Source organism: Salvia miltiorrhiza, chromosome 1, assembly GCF_028751815.1.
Source record: "Salvia miltiorrhiza cultivar Shanhuang (shh) chromosome 1, IMPLAD_Smil_shh, whole genome shotgun sequence".
Classification (NCBI taxonomy): domain Eukaryota; kingdom Viridiplantae; phylum Streptophyta; class Magnoliopsida; order Lamiales; family Lamiaceae; genus Salvia; species Salvia miltiorrhiza.
In genome coordinates this window covers 2,728,150-2,749,124 of record NC_080387.1, presented here as the reverse complement: position 1 = coordinate 2,749,124, position 20,975 = coordinate 2,728,150, and the positions used below count along the sequence as shown (strand labels likewise).

Below are 20,975 nucleotides of genomic sequence, written 5' to 3'. Positions count from 1 at the left end.
AATCAATTGATTCGAATCCAAGTATATCCATAAGAACCGCATAAAGACAACCTTTAAAAGCTGTTAAAAATCCAATGTCAGTTGTATCATATACAACTTAAAAAATGAAAGATATTGCAGTAACTCTGAGAAATACATCTATGGATACTATCATTTGTCTATCTACAAATACCATCATTATCTACATAATGACAATATAATAGAGTACAAATTTTACTCTAACTTTTAACCCTGATTTCAATAACGAATTTTAGTAACATTTCATGCTTCTATATATGAAAAGGACAATCAGACTACTAGTTCTACTCTAAGAGCATCCACAATGGAGAGGCAAGGTGGGCTCTTAAATGTGGTCTCAACCATTTAAGAGCTCACTCTCCACAATGGGAGAGCCCACCCCCTGACACTCTAATTAATATTTTCATTTTTATTAAAATTTACATTAAATCTAACAACTCAAATTTCATTAAATTTAAAAATCAACCCTATATTGATTGAAAATTAAAATTGCAATACAATTAAATAAAGTCCTAAACTACTTAAAAAAAACATACAAAAGAAACCTAGAATCTATGGGAGATTGTTGCGTTGCTTGATTTATTTCACCTTGGCCAAGTGAAACGCCAACTCGTCGGGATTCATTTGAGAGGTGTCCCTACTCTTCAAGATGCTATCGGCGATGTCGCGTTGAGTTGGGAAGAATTGGCCCATGACCTTTACCATCTCCACCATGTACCCGAGAGCTTGAGCATTGACGTCGGATGTCTCGGCCTTCTTCTTGCCTTTTCCTTTGTCTCTCTTCACCTCCTTTTGGCCTTGGAGCCTTGTGGAGATACTTTGGTCGCTAGAAGTCGTTGTGTCGTGACCGTCCGAGCCCTTCGAGCATTTATCAGAGTGGACATCCTCGCCAATGCTCGCGAATCTTCTAGATTCGCGCAGTACCTTCCATGCATATGGATACCTAAACGCCGAACGATACTCGACAATCCACATTTTTTCTGCTTGCTCGATGATTTGCTCATCACTCATGTCGGATGCCCAATTCTCCCGGTATTTTTTGTATATGCCCTCCCACAACTTCACTTCATTTGCCACTCGTTGAAAGTGCGACTTGAGTTGCTTGATGTCGCGTGGAATGGTATCTTGGGGTCGTTGAGCATTGTATTTCTTCATAATGGCGCCCTAATACTGAGCTTTTTTCTGGTTAGTACCCACCACGGAGTCATTTGTGTGCTCGACATATAAACGACACATGAGTATCGTTTTCGTCGGAGTGTAGTCACCTCGTTGTTTGGGAGGCATAAATGTTATCTCCTCCACCTCGGGGTCGGCCGCCACCGCAAATTGGGCATTCAAATTGATTCCTTCAATGCCTTGCGTTTGAAAGGCATTTGATTCTTGAGTGAATGGTGAGAATCCTTGGGCGGATGCAGTTGATTCGTCGGGAGAAAGATTTTGGGGATGATGGGTCCAATATTTTCTCCAATCTTCATTCATGGTTATGTAAAAAAATTAAGAGAAGAATATGAAGAAAAGTAGGAGTAGAAGATGAAGAAAGAAAATGTTTGAAAGAATGAAAGTGGAATCAATTTCTAGAAGAAAGAAAGGAAAATAAAAAATAAAAAATGGCCAACGGCCGAAAAAACCAACAGCCAAAAAAAATAGCTACAAAGCAATGGCTCTTTCCAAATTTTTTGATTTTTTCTTTAAATTTAAAAATGATAGAAAAATGGGGGTGGAATACACGCGCCCTCTCATTCTCCAAATTGAGCCCAGATCGGAGAGGAGAAGCGGTGATCACTAATTTATTTAGCAACTAAACCGCAACTAACACGGTGTAATTGTAGCATATATGTAGCAATCGAGTATCGTATCCTCAGGGACTGACACAACGAAATAACTCTAGCTATCTGCTAAACAAACTATAACAGTAGACAGTAGACAGGCAAACAATTATGAAGAAGTTAAATTAAACCTAAACTCAAACAACAACAAATAAAATTCACGAACAAAAATCAAATAATAAAGAAAACTGATCCTAGGGTAGTAATTTCATTAACTAAATCCACATAATAAATCTATTAATCCTATTAACCAATTTAATCCAGTTATGATGAGAGATCACTTAATTAATCAATCACTCTCGCTAGAGCAGCAACGATCGTAGATTAGTAAATTGTCTATCTCCGCTAGGTCTCAAGAAAATCTACTAACTCTCAATAGCTCCTAAGAATAGCTCTCTATAATCCACCTATCTCTGTTGGGTCTCAAGGTTAAGATCATATCATACATTCCTGAATCCGCTAAATAGCTATCTTCGTTGGGTCTCAAGCCGAATAACTACACATGCAAACTATTGATCAGATAATTCACACGAATTCAAGCACCAGAATTTATGAATCATAAACTGGAAGGTAAATAGGTACTAACAAATAAATCACATGAACCTAATTAACTATTTACAAACCCTAGAATCAGATAAGAAAACTAGCCAGACATATTAAAGTAAAACATAAACATAATCATAAAGAACACAATTATAAAAACTGAATTGTATAAAAGCCGAAAGTAAAATAATCGTAATGACTTTAATCTTCAATCTTGTGGAAATCCAATCCAAGCTCAAAAACTGGAAAGCAATGAAAATCTAAAGTTATAAAACTGAAAAACTAAAGCTGTGAACCCTAAATAGGTCAAAAGAAGACCTATATATAGTACCAGGGTAAAATACAGAGTTTGAGCTCGAAAACAACATGAAAAACGAAGAAAAACATAAAAACATGGGCTCGCGGTGACCCCGCGGCGGTCGAGCGGCAGTCGCCGCTTCCTTCATTAAATTTCTTCACTCGGCGGCGGATGGGCAGCGGGCGCCGGCCGGTCGCCGGTTACGCCGAATTCTTGGCGGGCTGCGCGGCGGTCGTCGTCTGGTCATCGTGGCCTGCCTAACTTTTCTTCTTTGGCTGGCGGTCGCTAGCCAGTCGCCGGCTGCTCTGTTCCCTCTTTTTTCGAGCTCTTCAAGCTCGTTTCCTTGATTTTTGCACCCGGGACACTTGTAACTTGATACTTGGATCTTCACTATCCATATGTAGCTTTCAAAACACTTAAACCTATAGCAAAATAACCAAAACCATACCCAAACGCAATATCACAAAAGAATATAAAATTTAAACCAAATGATATCACGATCAAGCATAATCCTAGCACTTTGAACATAAAAACAACGCAAAATGAGTGTTTATCAACTCCCCCAAACTTAAATCATTGTTCATCCTCGAATAATGGGAAGAATAAAATCAATAAACACAAATGGGCAGAAATCTGGATCATAGAGGCCTCAGAAAAACATAGAAAGCTAGAATTTTTGAAATCTTCAACAAATGGATACAACATTCACCAATAAACACAACTTATAGCAAAATCAACCTTGAATTTCAAACAATTGAATCTCAAAATGTATGTGTATCACTCAACTCTCAATTGGTGGAACGGGACGTGTATGCTCTCATCGAAATCAATGCAATGTAGATCACTTACCATAGGCTTGCCAATCGTTTACAATCTCCATCACTAAAAGTGTGTCAGGACTACGATCAAAAAGGTCATTTTCTTCGGGTTATAATGTAGGGACATTGGTTAAGGTAGGAAAATATAGGCTAAGTGACTTAAAATAATTCAAGAACACCAACACCTTGTAACTTCACAAATCAAGTATGGAATAAATTCCATCTTCCACCCAACTATATCACCATAATCAACACAACTCAAGGGATTTAATAATCATAATGCAGAACTAAACACTCTTTTATGCTCTCTATTTATTTCCAACAAACAAAGTCGATTTTCAACAAATATCTCAATATACACTCGACTTCACATTTTTCTTTTTTCTTTTTCTTTTCCTTTTTTTTTCTTTTTTTTCAACAATTTTTTTTTCTTTTCTTTTTCACAACCTTCTAGAGCTTATAAGAGTAAATAGTAACACAATCATCCTTTCTTTTTCATGACCCACTATGATATTCACCACACAAAGATCATATACTACATCACCCCCTACCATCCAGCTAAAGAATAAAAGCTAAATAGGCTCAAAGTGGATAACAAAGGATAATTTTTCGTTAAGGACAGTGTTTGGGAAAAAATTATGGCTAACAAAAGATGGTCTAAATCATCTCCTAATCCTGGGCACAACAGCAACCTCGACACAGAAACCATGGCAAGTTGTAGAAGATCACCACATGCATGACAAAACTAACAACAAAGAATAAACTGTGTATGATAAACAGTTATGGCTCAAAATCTCACAGGTTTATTCAACGTCCAAAAGTCAAGGTTAAAATCACTCTAGAATTATGCAAATTAGTTCTAATTATGCTCAAATCATCAAAGAAAATCAAACTCCAAAATTTTTCACAGAAATCATCATTGGCATCTTACCAGAAATCTAAAGGATCAATAATTATCTCAAAAAAATAAACCAACACACATCACCAACCAAGCAGGTAGAGCTGGCAAAACGGGCGGGCCGGGTCAACCCGGCCCGACCCAGCGGTCTTTTGAGATTGACCGGGTCGGGCCGGCCCGGCCCGAATTCGACCGGGCTGCCAATTTTCAAGCCCAGCCCAGCCTCAACCGAGCTATCGGGCGGTCGGGCCAAACCCGCCCAATAATTTTTTTTCCACTAAATTCTATTTTTATTTTTACACAAAATTAAATAAACTAAGATAAATCTAAATAATAATTATAAACAATATAGAAATATAAAATCATATTAGTCTACTACAATCAATAACTCATATCACATTAATTACAACATTTCTTTTATATAACTAGAAATTATTCCCAACAATTTGCATTATTTTACTATTTTCATTTTATGTTTCCTAACAATTGGTCCCAACAATACTAACATATACATATATATTTCTGCATACATATATTTTAAGTTTTTCTTTTTCTTTTCTATGAAATGGTACAACTACTCTAAACATTAATTAAAATAAAAGATATTGAAAAGAGAAGATAATTTTCTTTCTCTTCCAACTAAAATGGGTAATACACCTATATATATATTGAAACTCTTCCACTTTCAAATAAAAATTTAAGTAAAAATAGAATAATAGTAATTAATAAAAATAAAATATTAAAATTAACCGGGCGGGCTTTTTAGCCCGAAAACCACGGGCTTTTTAGCTCCGGGCCCGATTAGCCCGGCGGGCTCATTGGGCGGGCATTTTAGGCCCGGGTTTTTTCGGGCCTATATTTTGTACAGCCCAACTAGCCCAAAACACGAGCGGGCCGGGCTGGCCGTCGGGCCGAGTCAATTTTTGCCAGCTCTACAAGCAGGATAAAACAATAAAGCCAACAAAAAGATAAAAGTGATACACATATCTACTCTCACCCCCATCCCCCAAACTTATTACAGAACATAAGTTCGAAAATAAGTTTGGAGGGATGATGATATGTGTGTCACTACTCACAGAAAAACATGCTCCATGGTGGTGGTATGAACAAAGCGCGAGTTCCCGCATCTTCCAAGCTCAACACTGCACCAAAACCCCAAAACAAAGAAAACAAAGAAACAAAAAGAAACTAAACGAACGGAAAATAAAATAAAGAAAACGGTTGGGTTACCTCCCAATAAGTGCTTAATTTAACGTCTAGAGCTCGACGATACCTCATGGCCTCAATGAACATCAAACGCAGCGGGCGTGACAGACTGCCTAACACGAACAGAGACAGAGGACTAATGCGCATCAGCTGCGTGAAAGATAACGCTTGCATTCGGCACATCTATCATAGCTCGCCCCGTAGCTAAGAATGATCGACCAAGAATCAACGGCGGATTTGCATCTTCAGGAATATTGAGGACAAAGAAATCCGTAGGGAAGACGAGCTTGTCAACCTTCACAAAGATGTCTTCAAGCTTTCCTCTCGGCTTCACTCTTGATCGGTCCGCCATCTGAATCTCCATCGAGGTCGGCTTGAGATCTCCAATTTCCAACCGCTTGAAAACAGATATGGGCATCACATTGACACTAGCCCCTAAATCACATAGAGCCTCGGGAAAGAGCTCTCCTCCAATCTCGCACTCAATGGTGAAGCTACCCGGATCTTTCTTCTTCGAAAGTAGCTTCATTGGTAGCTCAATGAACAATGCTTTCGCTTGCGGGATTTTCTCCTCCTCATCACCCATCTTCTTGGTGTGGACAACTGCCTTCTCCTTCTTGCCATGTAAAACCTCGAGCTTGGCTCTCTCGGTGTCCACCTTTTTATGCGGCTTCGAGCACCTCCCTCCTCATTAGCCTACGAGGGAACGGAGCCTTAGGGATGTATTCTCTAAGCGGAACATGAGCCTTGTATGGTTCCTCAATCGGAGATTCGTGCTCCTTGCTTGTCTCCTCATAGCTTGCCAGAAAGATTTCGATTGTCTCCTCATCTTCTGGGGACAGAGCGCCATCAAAAATTGCATTGCATTGGCCCTTAGGATTGATAGTCGTGTTACTCGGGAATTGGCCCAGCGTGTGCTGTGCAGCTGCTTGGTTGGCCATCTGACCAACTTGATTCTCCAACATCTGCACCTGCTTAGCTAGTGCTGAAACATGATTTCTTATTTGACTCACTTGGGTCTCCATGTTGGTCTTCCACGCACCCACATTCATTTCCAAACCACCTATCTTTCCCAACACCTGCTTCATCATGTCTTCCATCGAATCTTTCTTTGGCTCATTGATCACTCCCCCACTAGAAACAGAAAATCCTGGTGGAGGTTGCATAGCATTGTTTGGGTTGCCATAAGACAGATTTGGATGCGGGCGTCCTCCTGGCTGGAACTGCTGCTGACCCGGCTGATACTGCTGACCTCTGCTATATACTCCTGGCTGTCCATGCTAGAAATTCCCATAATTTCTGCCATTGATATAATTGACGTTTTCCAAGCCTGCTGGGTCTTTCACAGCTTGCTCAGGATGTCCAACATTCATTCCATTGAACTTCTCATTCATCTCTGCCAGCTGCGAAGAAATCGCTGCCTGCTATGTAACCATCGCTGCCTGCTGGGTAACTATCGCTGCTATAGGATCAGAACTGGAAGCAGCTACCACCTTTTTCAATTGCACTCTCTCTGATGGCCATTGATAGCTCGTAGAAGCCATACTATCAATGATGCTCCAGGCTTCAGAACTGCTTTTCTAGAGTAGAGAACCTCCTACAGCTGTGTCCATATGCATCCGTGTACGTTCCCCACAAGCATTGTAGAACATAATCACGAGTGTGCCCTCATCGAATCCATGGCTTGGACACTTCCTGAGCTTTTCTTGATACCGCTCCCATGTTTCTACCAGCTTTTCTCCCTCAAATTGCTGGAATTGCACAATGTCCATCTTTAATTTCAGTGTGAGGCCAGGAGGATGAAACTTGTGTAGTAACGCGTGAGCCAAGTCCTCCCACACAGTATTCTCTCTTAAATGCAGCGTATGATACCACGACTTCGCTATATCCCGCAATGAGAAAGGGAAAAGACAAAGACGGATAATGTCATCGGGAACACCATTCAGCTTCACCGTGCTGCATAGCTCTAGAAAATGCGCCAGGTGCGTATTAGGGTCTTCAATCGCATGTCCTCCATATTGACTATGTTGGACCATTGTGATCAAACCAGTTTTCAGCTCGAAATTGTTGACATTGACTCGTGGGGGTTCCTAATAGGTATATTGCGGTATGAACGCCTCATTAATTGCAGGTCGCTTCTGAGCCTCTGAAGCCTCCTTTTCGTCAAGCAGCTTTTTCAGTTGTTCTTGCAGAGCTCGAATTTGAACTTTTTCAGGGGTAGCCATTCTATCCATCTCTGTTTGCTTCTTAAGATTGTGACAAGTAACGTTGATTTCAGGATCAAACTCAAAGAGTGGATTACCTTGAGATCGTGTGATCATGCGCAACCTACAGAATCACCACTTAAAAATCAAAATAGAAAAAAACGAACAAAAAAAAACAAATAAAAACCTGAATTACTATAAAGTTCTATCAGAAATATTAAAGTGACTTCTAATCAGTTCCCGGCAACGGCGCCAAAAAAGTTGATCACTAATTTATTTAGCAACTAAACCGCAACTAACACGGTGTAATTGTAGCATATATGTAGCAATCGAGTATCGTATCCTCAGGAACTGACACAACGAAATAACTCTAGCTGTCTCCTAAACAAATTATAACATTAGACAGACAAACAATTATGAAGAAGGTTTAATTAAAATTAAACCCAAACAGCAGCAAATAAAATTCACGAAGAAAAATCAAATAATAAAGACAACTAATCCTAGGGTAGTAATTTCATTAACTAAATCCACATAATAAATCTATGAATCATATTAACCAATTTAATCCAGTTATGATGAGATATCACTTAATTAATCAATCACTCTCGCTAGAGCAGCAACGATCGTAGATTAGTAAATTGTCTATCTCAGCTAGGTCTCAAGAAAATCTACTAACTCCCAATAGCTCCTAAGAATAGCTCTCTATGACCCACCTATCTCCGTTGGGTCTCAAGGTTAAGATCATATCATACATTCCTGAATCCGCTAAACAGCTATCTCCGTTGGGTCTCAAGCCGAATAACTACACATGCAAACTATTGATCAGATAATTCACATGAATTCAAGCACCAGAAATTATGAATCATAAACTAGAAGGTAAATAGGTACTAACAAATAAATCACATGAACCTAATTAACTATTTACAAACCCTATAATCAGATAAGAAAACTAGCCAGACATATTAAAGTAAAACATAAACATAATCATAAAGAACGCAATTATAAAAACTGAATTGTATAAAAACCGAAAGTAAAATAATCGTAATGACTTGAATCTTCAAACTTGTGGAAATCCAATCCAAGCTCTAAAAACTGGAAAGCAATGAAAATCTAAAGTTATAAAACTGAAAAACTAAAGCTGGGAACCCTAAATAGGTCAAAAGAAGACCTATATATATTACCAGGGTAAAATACGGAGTTTGAGCTCGAAAACAACATGAAAAACGAAGAAAAACATAAAAACACGGGCTCGCAGCGACCCCGCAGCGGTCGAGCGGCGATCGCCGCTTCCTTCATTAAATTTCTTCACTCGGCGGGCGGATGGGCGGCGGGCGCCGGCCGATCGCCGGCTACGCCGAATTCTCGGCGGGCTTCACGGCGGTCGTCGTCTGGTCGTCGTGGACTGCCTAACTTTTCTTCTTTGGCCGGCGGTCGCCGGCCAGTCGCCGGTTGCTCCGTTCCCTCTTTTTTCGAGCTCTTCAAGCTCTTTTCCTCGATTTTTGCACCCGGAACGCTTGTAACTTGATAGTTGGATCTTCACTATCCATATGTAGCTTTCAAAACACTTAAACCTATAGCAAAATAACCAAAACCATACCCAAATGCAATATCACAAAAGAATATGAAACTTAAACCAAATGATATCGCAATCAAGCATAATCCTAGCACTTTGAACACTTAAACACTCATAAAAACAATGCAAAATGAGTGTTTATCAAGCGGGCTCGTGAGCCGGGGGAGCGTCAATGGGGAAGGGTGCGGAGTTGGGGGGGCTCGATGCGATTTTCGAGCCCCCACTGCTGATGCCGTAAAGCTCAGTTTGATATCCAAGTTGAGATAAAGATTGATAAATAAACATAGTTAAAATAATATAGATTGGGTGAGATTAGTAATGTATTTTAGTGTTTGGTAGGCTAAGATTAAACTCTTTGCAACATGAGTTAGTTGTTTGATACTTTAGATTAAAATTTAGATTAGATGGTGAAATTACTATTTTAAGCTTATATTAAATTAATTGAAAATTTTAAATTAAAAAATGAAACATTGTTTTCGTTTGGTAGAAAGAACCGAATCTCGGCATAAATCTGCTACAGAATTTTTTTGGTCATCTGCTCCAACTCTGCCCCCCACCTAATCGGCGTAGCGCTGCCTCCCTCCCTCCAGCCCCGTCCCACCCCACCGCCAAAAGAATAGGCACAACGCCTCACATTCCTCTAGTACCGTCACTGCATGCTCCCCTCACACTTCTCTCTCTAAAAATCGAAATAAGAAAACGCATCCACTCCACCAAAACGAACCAAATCTTTCTCATTCAATGGCAGTTGTAGCAAGGCATCTCAATCTCTTCCCACCTCAATTCATCCTTTTCTTCCAAGTCAGGTGCCTTTTCTCCATCTGATTTTCTTTCCATTTCCTTTTCCATCTCTCTTGTTAGATTCTTATATCAATTTTGTTGATTTGCAGAGAATTGATGAATGTAATTACTCAGGGAAACGATGCCTACAACACGCGGCAGATGCGGTTCCTCGGGGCCTCCCTCCCTCCAGAGCCACACCACCCCATCGCCAAAAGAATCGGCACAGCGCCGTATAGTTGAAGTTGTGTTTTCTTCAATTTAATTTGAGGAGTAAATTTGTGAGAAAATTTTCAAACCATATCTACAAATGTAAAATAAAATATTAGCCGAGTTAGATGTGTTTCATCTGTCAAAATCCAATACCTTCACTTATGTTCGATTAATTTATTAAGATCAGTGATTACAAGTATTGACATGAACTTAGAGCATCAGCATCGCTGGGTGCGATGGCCGGATCGAACCCGGCCTATCGCACCCAGCGCCGTTGCCGCACCCGGGAGCGAATGGAGGGGGGCGTTCGAACGCACTCGGCAATAGTGGGAGCGAAGGAGGGGCGTGTTTTACACGCGCCCCATTTCCGAAATAAAAAAAAATCGAATTAAAAAAAAAATTTAAACGGTCATTTGACCGTTGAAGGCAACGGTCTTCTCGGCCGGAATTTTTTTTTCTTTTTTTTCCTTTTTCACCTATATATATCCCCTTTCCTCAATGACAAACACTACATCCACCAATTCTCTTCAATTCTTAAAAAAAATGTCTTCATCCACCAATTCTTCCAACAATAATTCTTCCTCAAATTCTTCATCCGACGAAAAAGTTCATGTTGATCCCGCACAACTTCCTCCTCTTCCCGATCCTACTCAAGCCCCCGATTTATTTTTTATGAGATGTGCTGTGAATTTTATGACAGTGGCAAGTTCATATCGTTTCGATCCACCTCCACCACGCCCGAGGAAGAAGCGGGCAGTGGTTCGTCGTGACCGTGAAGGTGGAGCCGAGGGCCTCCATCGCGATTATTTCGCCATCGAACCTGTTTATGGGCCACAATTCTTTCGCCGTCGATTTCGCATGAGCCGGGAGTTGTTTCTACGCATTGTCAATGCGCTAGAAGTCGATCCTTACTTCCAACAACGTCCAGATGCTGTTGGCCGCTTAAGCTTCTCCCCGATCCAGAAGTGCACTGTCGTTGTTCGACAATTGGCATATGGAACTTCTGCTGATTGTTGTGACGAATATCTCCGTATAGGAGAGTCGACGGCGTTGGAATGCTTGAAGAAATTCTGCAAGGCCGTCGTTCGTATCTTTGGCGGCACGTATTTGAGGCAGCCAACAACTGCCGATGTGCAACGCATCACTGCAATGCACGAAGCCTGCCATGGGTTCCCGGGAATGTTGGGGAGCCTAGACTGCATGCATTGGGGATGGAAGAATTGCCCCGTGGCTTGGCACGGCGCCTACACTCGAGGGGATCAAGGCGAGCCAACAATTATATTAGAGGCCGTTGCTTCACAAGATTTGTGGATCTGGCATGCATTCTTTGGAGTCGCTGGGTCCAACAACGACATCAACGTGCTCCACCAGTCCACGCTATTCAACGATGTTTTAGCGGGGCATGAAGCGGCTGTGCACTTCCTCGCCAACAATTCTCACCACACTCGAGGATACTAACAGACGACATCTATCCGGACTGGCCGGTGTTCGTGAAGAGCTTCCAGTTTTCGAACGATGAGAAGAAGCGGAGGTTCAAGGTGATGCAAAAAGCTGCAAGAAAGGATGTGGAACGAGCTTTCGGTGTTCTTCAGGCTCGGTGGGGTATAATTAAAGGACCGTCGCGTTTGTGGAAGGCGGAGCAAATGAGTTCGATCATGTTTGCATACATCATATTGCACAACATGATCATTGAGGAAGAAGGTGGAAATGCAAGTAATTTTGACGGTGACGACGGCGAGGGACCAAGTTCTACTCCTCAAACACAATTCAATTCCGGAGCACCACCGGAGTTCGCCGCCTATTTGGCACGGAATGCAAGCTTGAAGGATGCACGATTGCATGCTCGCCTCCGCGACGATTTGGTTGAGCATATATGGGCACGCTTTGGTCCGGTTGACCCGTAGTTCGACGGCTTTAAATTTTTCGAAAATTGGATATTTTAAATATTTGTTGTTTTTTTTTATTTTTATTTGTAATGTTTGGATTTTTAGTTGAATGAATTTTATGTTGTTAAAATTAAAGTTGTTTAATTTAAATTGAAAAAAGAATAAAAGTAAAGAGAAAATAAAATTAAAATCTATTGCACCCGGACGGATGCAATACCATTGTTGGAGTGGGTGCAATAGAAGTGGGACCATGTCTATTGCTCTATTGCACCCACTCCGGGTGCAAGCATTGTGGATGCTCTTATAAATACAATGAATCGCAATAAAATGTATACAAGGCACTACAATGACAATCAGAGTCCCTTCGAGACACAGATGAAGATGGAAGTTCAAACCACCAAAAAGTTCAACAAAAAAGTGTAAGTAAAATCCAACAGTCAACAGCATTTCATAACAGCTCAAATATGACTTAAAAGATTATATGAATATATTTATGGAGCCTCAAAGTTGATTTCAGATTTAATAGATTTTTGAAGTACAAATCAGCAATCTCAAAATAGCAAGTAAGAACACAGTATTCAAGTAGGATAATGATTATAGAATATCTCAAGAAACAAAATTTGTCCAAAACTTTTCAAGGGCATGGATAAAATTAAAATCTATTGCACCCGGACGGATGCAATACCATTGTTGGAGTGGGTGCAATAGAAGTGGGACCATGTCTATTGCTCTATTGCACCCACTCCGGGTGCAAGCATTGTGGATGCTCTTATAAATACAATGAATCGCAATAAAATGTATACAAGGCACTACAATGACAATCAGAGTCCCTTCGAGACACAGATGAAGATGGAAGTTCAAACCACCAAAAAGTTCAACAAAAAAGTGTAAGTAAAATCCAACAGTCAACAGCATTTCATAACAGCTCAAATATGACTTAAAAGATTATATGAATATATTTATGGAGCCTCAAAGTTGATTTCAGATTTAATAGATTTTTGAAGTACAAATCAGCAATCTCAAAATAGCAAGTAAGAACACAGTATTCAAGTAGGATAATGATTATAGAATATCTCAAGAAACAAAATTTGTCCAAAACTTTTCAAGGGCATGGCACATAATAGAGCACTACTGAGATAACAAGTCTCCGACAGTCTGAAAGCCAAAATTGGCAATAAAACATCATAGCTCTGAATAACTCAAACCCTGAAACCCCTGCTGTTTCTTTTTCCTCTGGCACGCTCAAACTTTCGTCCCTTGGCTCGAACATAAGGCTTGGTGTGGCTGTGTGGAACACCAGGAGCTGGGCCAAAGTGCTTAACAGCTTCACGAGCATTCCTGGAACCTCTCAAGAGCACCTGTTGCACAAAAGAGTAAAGACTACTTGTAACAAATCATACCACAAATACATAACGAATCTCACAGAAAATCAGCAGTGTATATACAACATACAAGCCCATTGTCAACTGAGAACAAGCTCCCTCATGCACAGCTAAAAGCATAAGAATGTAAAAACTGAATCTTGTGCTCATTGTACCGTACAATAACATACTTCCTATATTAACAGGCAACAGGCTTACACAAAGTAGAATATATGCATAGTCAATAGCTTAGGCTTATACTTTGTTGACACTTACTTTTACCATCTTAAGAATCAAACAGTACATACAAGACTAATAAATTGCATTTATCAGAAATGGTTTATTCAAATTTAGGATCCATTTTAGTTATAATTAGAAAGGCAATCATAGAAAGCCTTCTTATTTACTTCAAAAAAACATGCACTCTGATTCAAATTAAAGCAGGGGATAAAAGAATCCTCGCTATAAATTAGAGAAATGAAATCCCATGCTGCAAAATTTAACACCAGTGAGACATCCAACATGCAACTAGCATAGCTCTAAAGACTATACCGTGTTCTGCCCAAGAGGAGCCCTTAGAGCAAGCTGGTCGAAAGTCAAACATTCTCCACCAACTTTCTCAATTCTGGCCCTAGCTCTCTCAGTGAACCTGAGAGCCGCAACCTTCATTTTAGGAATGTCATGAACACGAATATCATCGGTAACACTTCCTACAAGTACTGCAATCTTATCTTCCTGCACACAAGAAATATCCAACAAAATGAATCACATAAACCTCAGCATTAAGCAGCTGCAGTTTGTAATTTGTATCATAAGCTAGACAAAAACAGCCTCTAACATATCACCATTTTCCATTATCAGCCACTAATTCACTCCCTAAACATTTCCAACAAACTTCTTAACAATACTCGCTTAGACTATAACAGCTATATTTAAGGCCGTAAAGCATGTGTTTTAACTTATAAATATACACACTTTAAAAAGAATTCCGACGTTTGAACTCAAAACATAAAACATACTGTACTACCAAAATACACATATTATCAACCATACAAAACATACTGTACTACTAAAATACACATATAATCAACCATACCTTCCCATTCATGAGTGCGCTGAGGCGGGAGAGAGAGAGCGGGGGCCTGTTAATCCTGCTCATGAATAGTCTCTTCAGAACAACCGCATTAAATTTGCTTCCAGTTCTCCTCACCAAAAAACGGTACAACTGCCACCGTATCGCAGACATATCAAATCATTTGATTTACAATATGAACATTTAATGTAACCGCGCGGAATCGCAGAGATCGACAAACCTTCACGAGGAGTTTGAGGTAGATATCGTTGGATTTCGGCGCTGTACGCTTGGTCTTCTTGACCTTACCTCCGGCGACCAAGTCGATACCCTAGATTAACACGAATGAAACGTTAGCAAACAAGCTGTTCGAATCAAAACGTAGAGATAAAGTGGGGTAGAAAGAAATAAGATGTAAATGAGTTTAATAGACGGCGGCGCACCATTGCTGCTGCTGCTGCTTCTTCTCTCGCGTGCCGCTTCTGTACCTGCTCTGGAGTGTTAAGGGAAGAGAAAATTAGGGTTTTGTAGTGTTGGAGTTATAAAGCGGAGCGGCTATATGCGGTATTGAATGGGCTGCGAACCCTAGAGCTCTAAGTAGCCCAATATTATTGGGCCCGCTGTGGATTTGGCTCATCAAACATAAAATTGATTTGTTTTTCAGTTGAAGAAACGTAATTTAATCAGTCAATTAAATAGGGAGTGATTTTGAAAATAGCCACTTTTATATAGTAAAAATAAATTTTACCCACTAATATAAAAACTTTAAAAAATACCCACATTTACTATTTTACCCTTACATATAAAATTTTTACAAATACCACTGTTCACTGGTTGTGAATTCAACTCGAATTCACAACTAAATTCACGTATTGGTCGTGAATAACAAGTGTTGGTTGTGAATTTGCGTGAATTCACAACCAACACTTTTTCAAGTTGTGAATTCACAACCGATAAAACTTGAATTCACAACCAACATTATTTCAAATTGTGAATTCACAACCAATGAAACTTGAATTCACAACCAACACTATTTCAATTGTGAATTCACAACCAACGCTGATAATTCAGTTGTGAATTTATAAACCTGATTATGAATTCAAGAACATTTGTACAAAATATATATTTGACATATAGTAAATGTACCGTAGGCTAAGATTTGCAATCTGATTTATAGTGCTATAACAAGCAATCTGATTTCACCATCTCAAATCCATAAATCCTCTTAGATACAATGGGAACGAGCCGCGAGCTCAATCAGATGGAACAATCCTATGTCACCGCCCTAGATTCAGCTGTCAAATCGACGTTGAAGTTTCTGGCAGAGCTCCGCCTGTAAGGGAAAAGCAAGGCAAAGGCATAGAGAGAGAGAGAAAGAGAGATATGGAGGTTTCTTCTTTGAGTTCAGTTTTGAGAGAGAGTGAGAGAACGGAGATTGTGAGCGAATTTGGAGCGGGGAGGAAGAGGTAGTTGGCGGCGGCGATTTTGCCGGAGAAGGAGAAGTGGCAGCGGGAAGCAAGGGAGGAGAAGGAGAGCGAAAGCAGATCCTCCGGTATCTGCCGTCGGAGAACGCCAGGAAGTTCCAAGCTCTCATCCACCGCGAAAAGAGAGGGAGGAACTGCTGCCGCCGCTGCTGCTGTTGCGGCGGCGCCGCTTGGAAAAGAGAGAGCCAGGGAAAGAGAGAGCGTGTAGAGAGAGAGAGAGGGGGGGAATGAGAGGAGGCTAGGGTTTGCCTATTTATATAGAAGGGTAATTTAGTCCTTTAACACAAAAAGTGGGTATTTTTTTATATTTTTATTTGAGTGGGTAAAATTTATTTTTACTATATAAAAGTGGGTACTCTTATATATTAACACTTAAATACATCTATATTATATAAAAAAAACCAAAATTTTAATTTAAAATTGATTTCAAAATTGAGTAGTAATTTTGTAGTTATAAAAAATTAAAAATTTATTTATAAACTATTCCCTCCGTCCCACGAATCTTGACACGTTTCCATTTTGGGTAATAATTATTACCTTCTCTCTCCTACTTTATCTTTTTTATTACTCTCTCTCTCTCTCATACTTTATGACTTTTATTATCTTCTCTCTCCTACTTTATCACTTTTATATTTTATTAAGGGGTTATTGCCATAAAATACATCAAGTTTGCCAATTTTCTAGTTTATATCATCACTTTTTTTTTTGGCCAAAAAATACATGAATTTATAATTTATTCGTAAACATCCCACGGTGAATATCTCCGACGAAATCGAAACTTATGTGTCATTTACGTGGCTTATATGGCACTGACGTGGCATTTAATTTTATTTGAGAATGCTGATGTGTTGCCACCCCTGCACCCACCCCACATACCGTCGCCTTCCCCCCTCCCTCCCCCTCAACCCAACAGATCGCCCCCTCCCTCACCCCCGCCGCTGCCACTTCTCCTGCGCGGCGGGCGGAGCCTTCCCCTTCCCCCAACCCCGCCGCCACCACTTCCCCTCTCGATCTCTGCCGCCTTCAGCCAAAGTCTTCTAATTTGCAGATCTGTAATTGAGCATGGTGAAATTGGTGGTTTTTGGTCGAATTTTTGAAGAAATTGGCGGTTTTGGTCGAGGGAGAGAGATTGGTGGTTTTGGTCGAGGGAGAGAGACTGGAGGGCGGGCTCTGTTGGTGGAGGAGGGCGGCGAAGGGGGGAGGGCCTGCTGGTGGTGGGGGAGGGCGGCGGAGGCGGGGCTCTGTTGGTGGAGGAGGGCGGCGAAGGGGGGGAGGGCCTGCTGGTGGTGGGGGAGGGCGGCGGAGGCGGGGCTCTGTTGGTGGAGGAGGGCGGCGAAGGGGGGAGGGCCTGCTGGTGGTTGGGGGAGGGCGGCGGAGGCGGGGCTCTGTTGGTGGAGGAGGACGGCGAAGGGGGGAGGGCCTGCTGGTGGTGGGGGAGGGCGGCGGAGGCTGGGCTTTGTTGGTGGAGGAGGACGGCGAAGGGGGAGGGTCTGCTGGTCGGGGAGGACGGCGGAGAGGGGGCTCTGCTGGTGGGGGAAGGCGGCGGCCCGAATCGACGAGATCAATCTGGCCAGCCTCGCCGTGGGATGACGAGTCCCTTGGTTATGGGATGGATGCGGAGACTGCAAGGATGATTGAGGTGGTGGCGCCGCTGGTGACGAAGGGGGAGTGGCTGTGTTTGTGTGTGTACGGTGACGAAGGGGGAGTGGCTGTGTTTGTGTGTGTACATGTGTGTCTGTGAGAGAGAGAGAGAAGTGTGTGTATGTGTGATTTGGCAATTCCGGCAGCCACATTGGCAATTCCGGCAGCCACCTCAGATTAATTTAGGCGAAATTATAAATGATGGGACAATTACTAACTAATTATAAATTCATGTATTTTCTGGCCAAAAAAAAAAAAGTGATGATATAAACTAGAAAATTGGCAAACTTGATGTATTTTATGGCAATAACCCCTTTTATTAACTACATACTTAAAACACTAATTTACAACTCCTTAATTCCCATACCGAATCCAAACGTGTCAAGATCCGTGGGACGGAGGGAGTATATTTTTTCTTTAATTCTTTTATTTTGTTTTATTTCTTTTCAAAATTATGAAATTTGATTAGTTATAAAATGTTTAATACGCAAATCAAATTAAAGATCATGATAAAAGCTTTAATTCGATACTATATTTTAACTAAATATCTAATTTTAAAATGTAAAAATTATATTTATTTAAAGATTATTTGTGATTATTTGTTCAAAAAAAATCTCTCTCATCTCTAATCTTTTTCTGAATAAATCTATTTTTCAATTATTTTTTATTTTTATTTTCATTTTTAAACTTACTCCATTTTTTTTACCATTCATGATATCAATTTTCATTATTGTAAAATTTTCTTTATCATTTTATTTTTTTCAATATTCAACTCAAATACTCTCTCCGTCCATGAGACTTGAATTAACGGCGACCACTCTCCTAGTTGGTCGACCAGCCACGTTGGAAACTAAAAAAAAAAGAAGCAAAAATGGAATTGTATTGGCAGATTTCGACCAACCACGGTCTCCTCCCCACCGAATTGAGACCTGCCGTCTCTTTGATATTTTAAATAGGATTTTGATTATGTGTTGCAATTTTATTGGTTGGTTGATTTTAATTTAGATATTAGCATAAAATTTTAATATCTATTATATATATATATATATATATATATATATTAAAATTTATAATTTTAATTTCTCTATAAATAGACCTCATTTGTTATATTTATACACACTAAAATTTTTCATTTTTTGCAATGGATCCTAGATTTTTTTTTTGAGGATTCTCAAAATTTCTCAAACTCCCAAGATTATTATCCTAATCTTGATAATATTGATAGCCAAGTTTTTGGATCTGGTTCAAACCCTCAATTTCCATATGATCTCACTCATGAAAATTCCACTCAAGAAAATATCCATCCCACAAACACAAACACCTCCAGCGGTCTGAAAGGTTGGAATGATCAAGAAGATTTGGCGCTCATGTATGCTTGGTGTACTTGTAGCTCGGATCTTAAATGCTTAGTATGTATTATTATTATTATTATTATTATTATTATTATTATTATTATTATTATTTTTGAGTTTGCATTGTTGTAGTTTATATTTTTAGTTTTTCGTAATTTAAATTTTTATTAGTTTGTTTTTTTTTTTCTTTTAATTTTTTTGGTAATATTTTAATTTATATTTAATATAATTAAATTATTACGATTAAAAATAATACTAAAATAATTATATATAATGCTGTGGTTGGGTGGTTGGGTGGTTGGGGTGGTCATTGATAAATCAAAAAAAAATAGAGGTGGTTGGATTAGGATAAATATAGTGATGTGGAAGAGAGGGAAATTAATTAAATATTGAAGATGGTTGGATGGTTGGGTGGTTGGGCAGTTGGTGATAAACATAGCCTGAAAGAACTACATATCTTTCTTTTTTGGGACGTCCACAAAAAAACTTCCCACCTATTTTTGGAATATACCCCACCACTTATAATTACTCTTACTTTCACTTTTTCACAACTCTCAATACTTTTTCACCACTTTCAATACACTCAACAACTTTTTTCCCACTCTCAATACACCTAACAATCTTTTTCTTAAAACGTGTGTCACTCCCTCCTAAGAAGTTTTTTTGTGGACGGATGGAGTATATTTAATTAAAATTAATTTTTTTATTATATAAATATAGAAATATAAAAATATTTTTTTTGTATTACACGGGGTGTAGATACCACTTTATTTATTTATTAATTAAATATCTGATCACTCCTGAGTTTGGTGCTATTGTTAAAACTTGCTTTAAATTTTTCAATTTAACAAGCTACGTAAGATTAAGCATAACTCGCTTAGAGGGTGTTTGGCTAAGCTTATTTTAAAGAGCTTATAAGCTTTTTGAGCTTATAAGATGTTTCAAGAACTTCTAAGATGTAGTTTCTTAAGAGCTTATAAATTGTCAAAGTGTTTGGGTAAATGAGCTTATAAGCTAGAGAGAGAACTTTTAGTTAGTGAGCAAAAATCTTTGTTAGATAGAGAAAATCGAAGAGAAATGAATTTAGAATGATATATGATGAAAATAAAAAATCATAGTTGAGTTATTTTTGTAAAATGAGTGTTGCTTACAAGATAATGAGAAAATAAGTTGAGTTATTCTTGTAGCTTATTTTTACAGCTTATAAATTATTTATGAGCTTATTTTGCCAAACACTTTGAATGAGCTTATAAGCTCCGAAACAGCTTATAATAAGAGGGTGTTTGGCTAAGCTTATTTCAAAGAGCTTATAAGCTCTTGGAGCTTATAAGATGTTTCAAGAGCTTATAAGATGTAATTTTTAAGAGCTTATAAGTTGTCAAAGTGTTTGGATAATTGAGCTTATAAGCTAGAGAGAGATTTTTTTTTGCTAGAGAGAGAAAATATTTTTTTAGAGAGAGAAAATCGAAGAAAAATAAACTTGAATGATATATGATGAAAATAATAAATTATAGTTGAAAAATATTTGTAAAAAGATTGTTGCATATGAGATTATAAAACAATAAGTTGGGGTAGAGGAACTTATTTTTTGTGGAGCTTATAAGCTATTGGAGCTTATTTTTAGAGCTTATAAGCTATTTAGAGGCTTATTTTACCAAACACTTTGAAGGAGCTTATAAGCTGTTTTGAGGAGCTTATAAGCTCAGCCAAACACTAAGTTGTTTTGAAGAGCTTATAAGCTCAGCCAAACATCCTCTTAATGTAAATGTTTTTGCACATAGCATCTATATATTATATGAAAC

The 20,975-nt window shown here is 39.2% G+C and overlaps 4 protein-coding genes and 1 long non-coding RNA gene across 5 annotated transcripts; 3 read left to right on the top strand and 2 right to left on the bottom strand.

The window, feature by feature from the left end:
* Positions 1-9,943: 9,943 nt before the first annotated feature.
* On the top strand, positions 9,944-10,522 carry LOC131007280 (uncharacterized). Its single transcript, XR_009096011.1, has 2 exons — positions 9,944-10,190; positions 10,275-10,522. It is a non-coding gene; the product is annotated as an uncharacterized LOC131007280 (long non-coding RNA).
* A 548-nt stretch (positions 10,523-11,070) lies between these two features.
* Positions 11,071-11,835, top strand: LOC131018897 (uncharacterized). Its single transcript, XM_057947806.1, has one exon. The coding sequence runs from the start codon at positions 11,071-11,073 to the stop codon at positions 11,833-11,835; it is 765 nt and encodes a 254-aa protein (XP_057803789.1).
* An 83-nt stretch (positions 11,836-11,918) lies between these two features.
* LOC131018271 (uncharacterized) lies at positions 11,919-12,281 on the top strand. The gene has a single exon (XM_057947207.1). It carries the CDS (start codon positions 11,919-11,921, stop codon positions 12,279-12,281), a length of 363 nt encoding a protein of 120 aa, XP_057803190.1.
* A 1,033-nt stretch (positions 12,282-13,314) lies between these two features.
* LOC131007279 (60S ribosomal protein L18-2) lies at positions 13,315-15,346 on the bottom strand. Its single transcript, XM_057934426.1, has 5 exons — positions 15,140-15,346; positions 14,938-15,027; positions 14,721-14,849; positions 14,177-14,359; positions 13,315-13,621 (listed from the first exon to the last, which is right to left on the bottom strand). The coding sequence occupies exons 1-5, from the start codon at positions 15,140-15,142 to the stop codon at positions 13,463-13,465; spliced, it is 564 nt and encodes a 187-aa protein (XP_057790409.1). The 5' UTR covers positions 15,143-15,346; the 3' UTR covers positions 13,315-13,462.
* A 1,871-nt stretch (positions 15,347-17,217) lies between these two features.
* Positions 17,218-17,973, bottom strand: LOC131017442 (uncharacterized). The gene has a single exon (XM_057946448.1). It carries the CDS (start codon positions 17,971-17,973, stop codon positions 17,218-17,220), a length of 756 nt encoding a protein of 251 aa, XP_057802431.1.
* Positions 17,974-20,975: the final 3,002 nt, after the last annotated feature.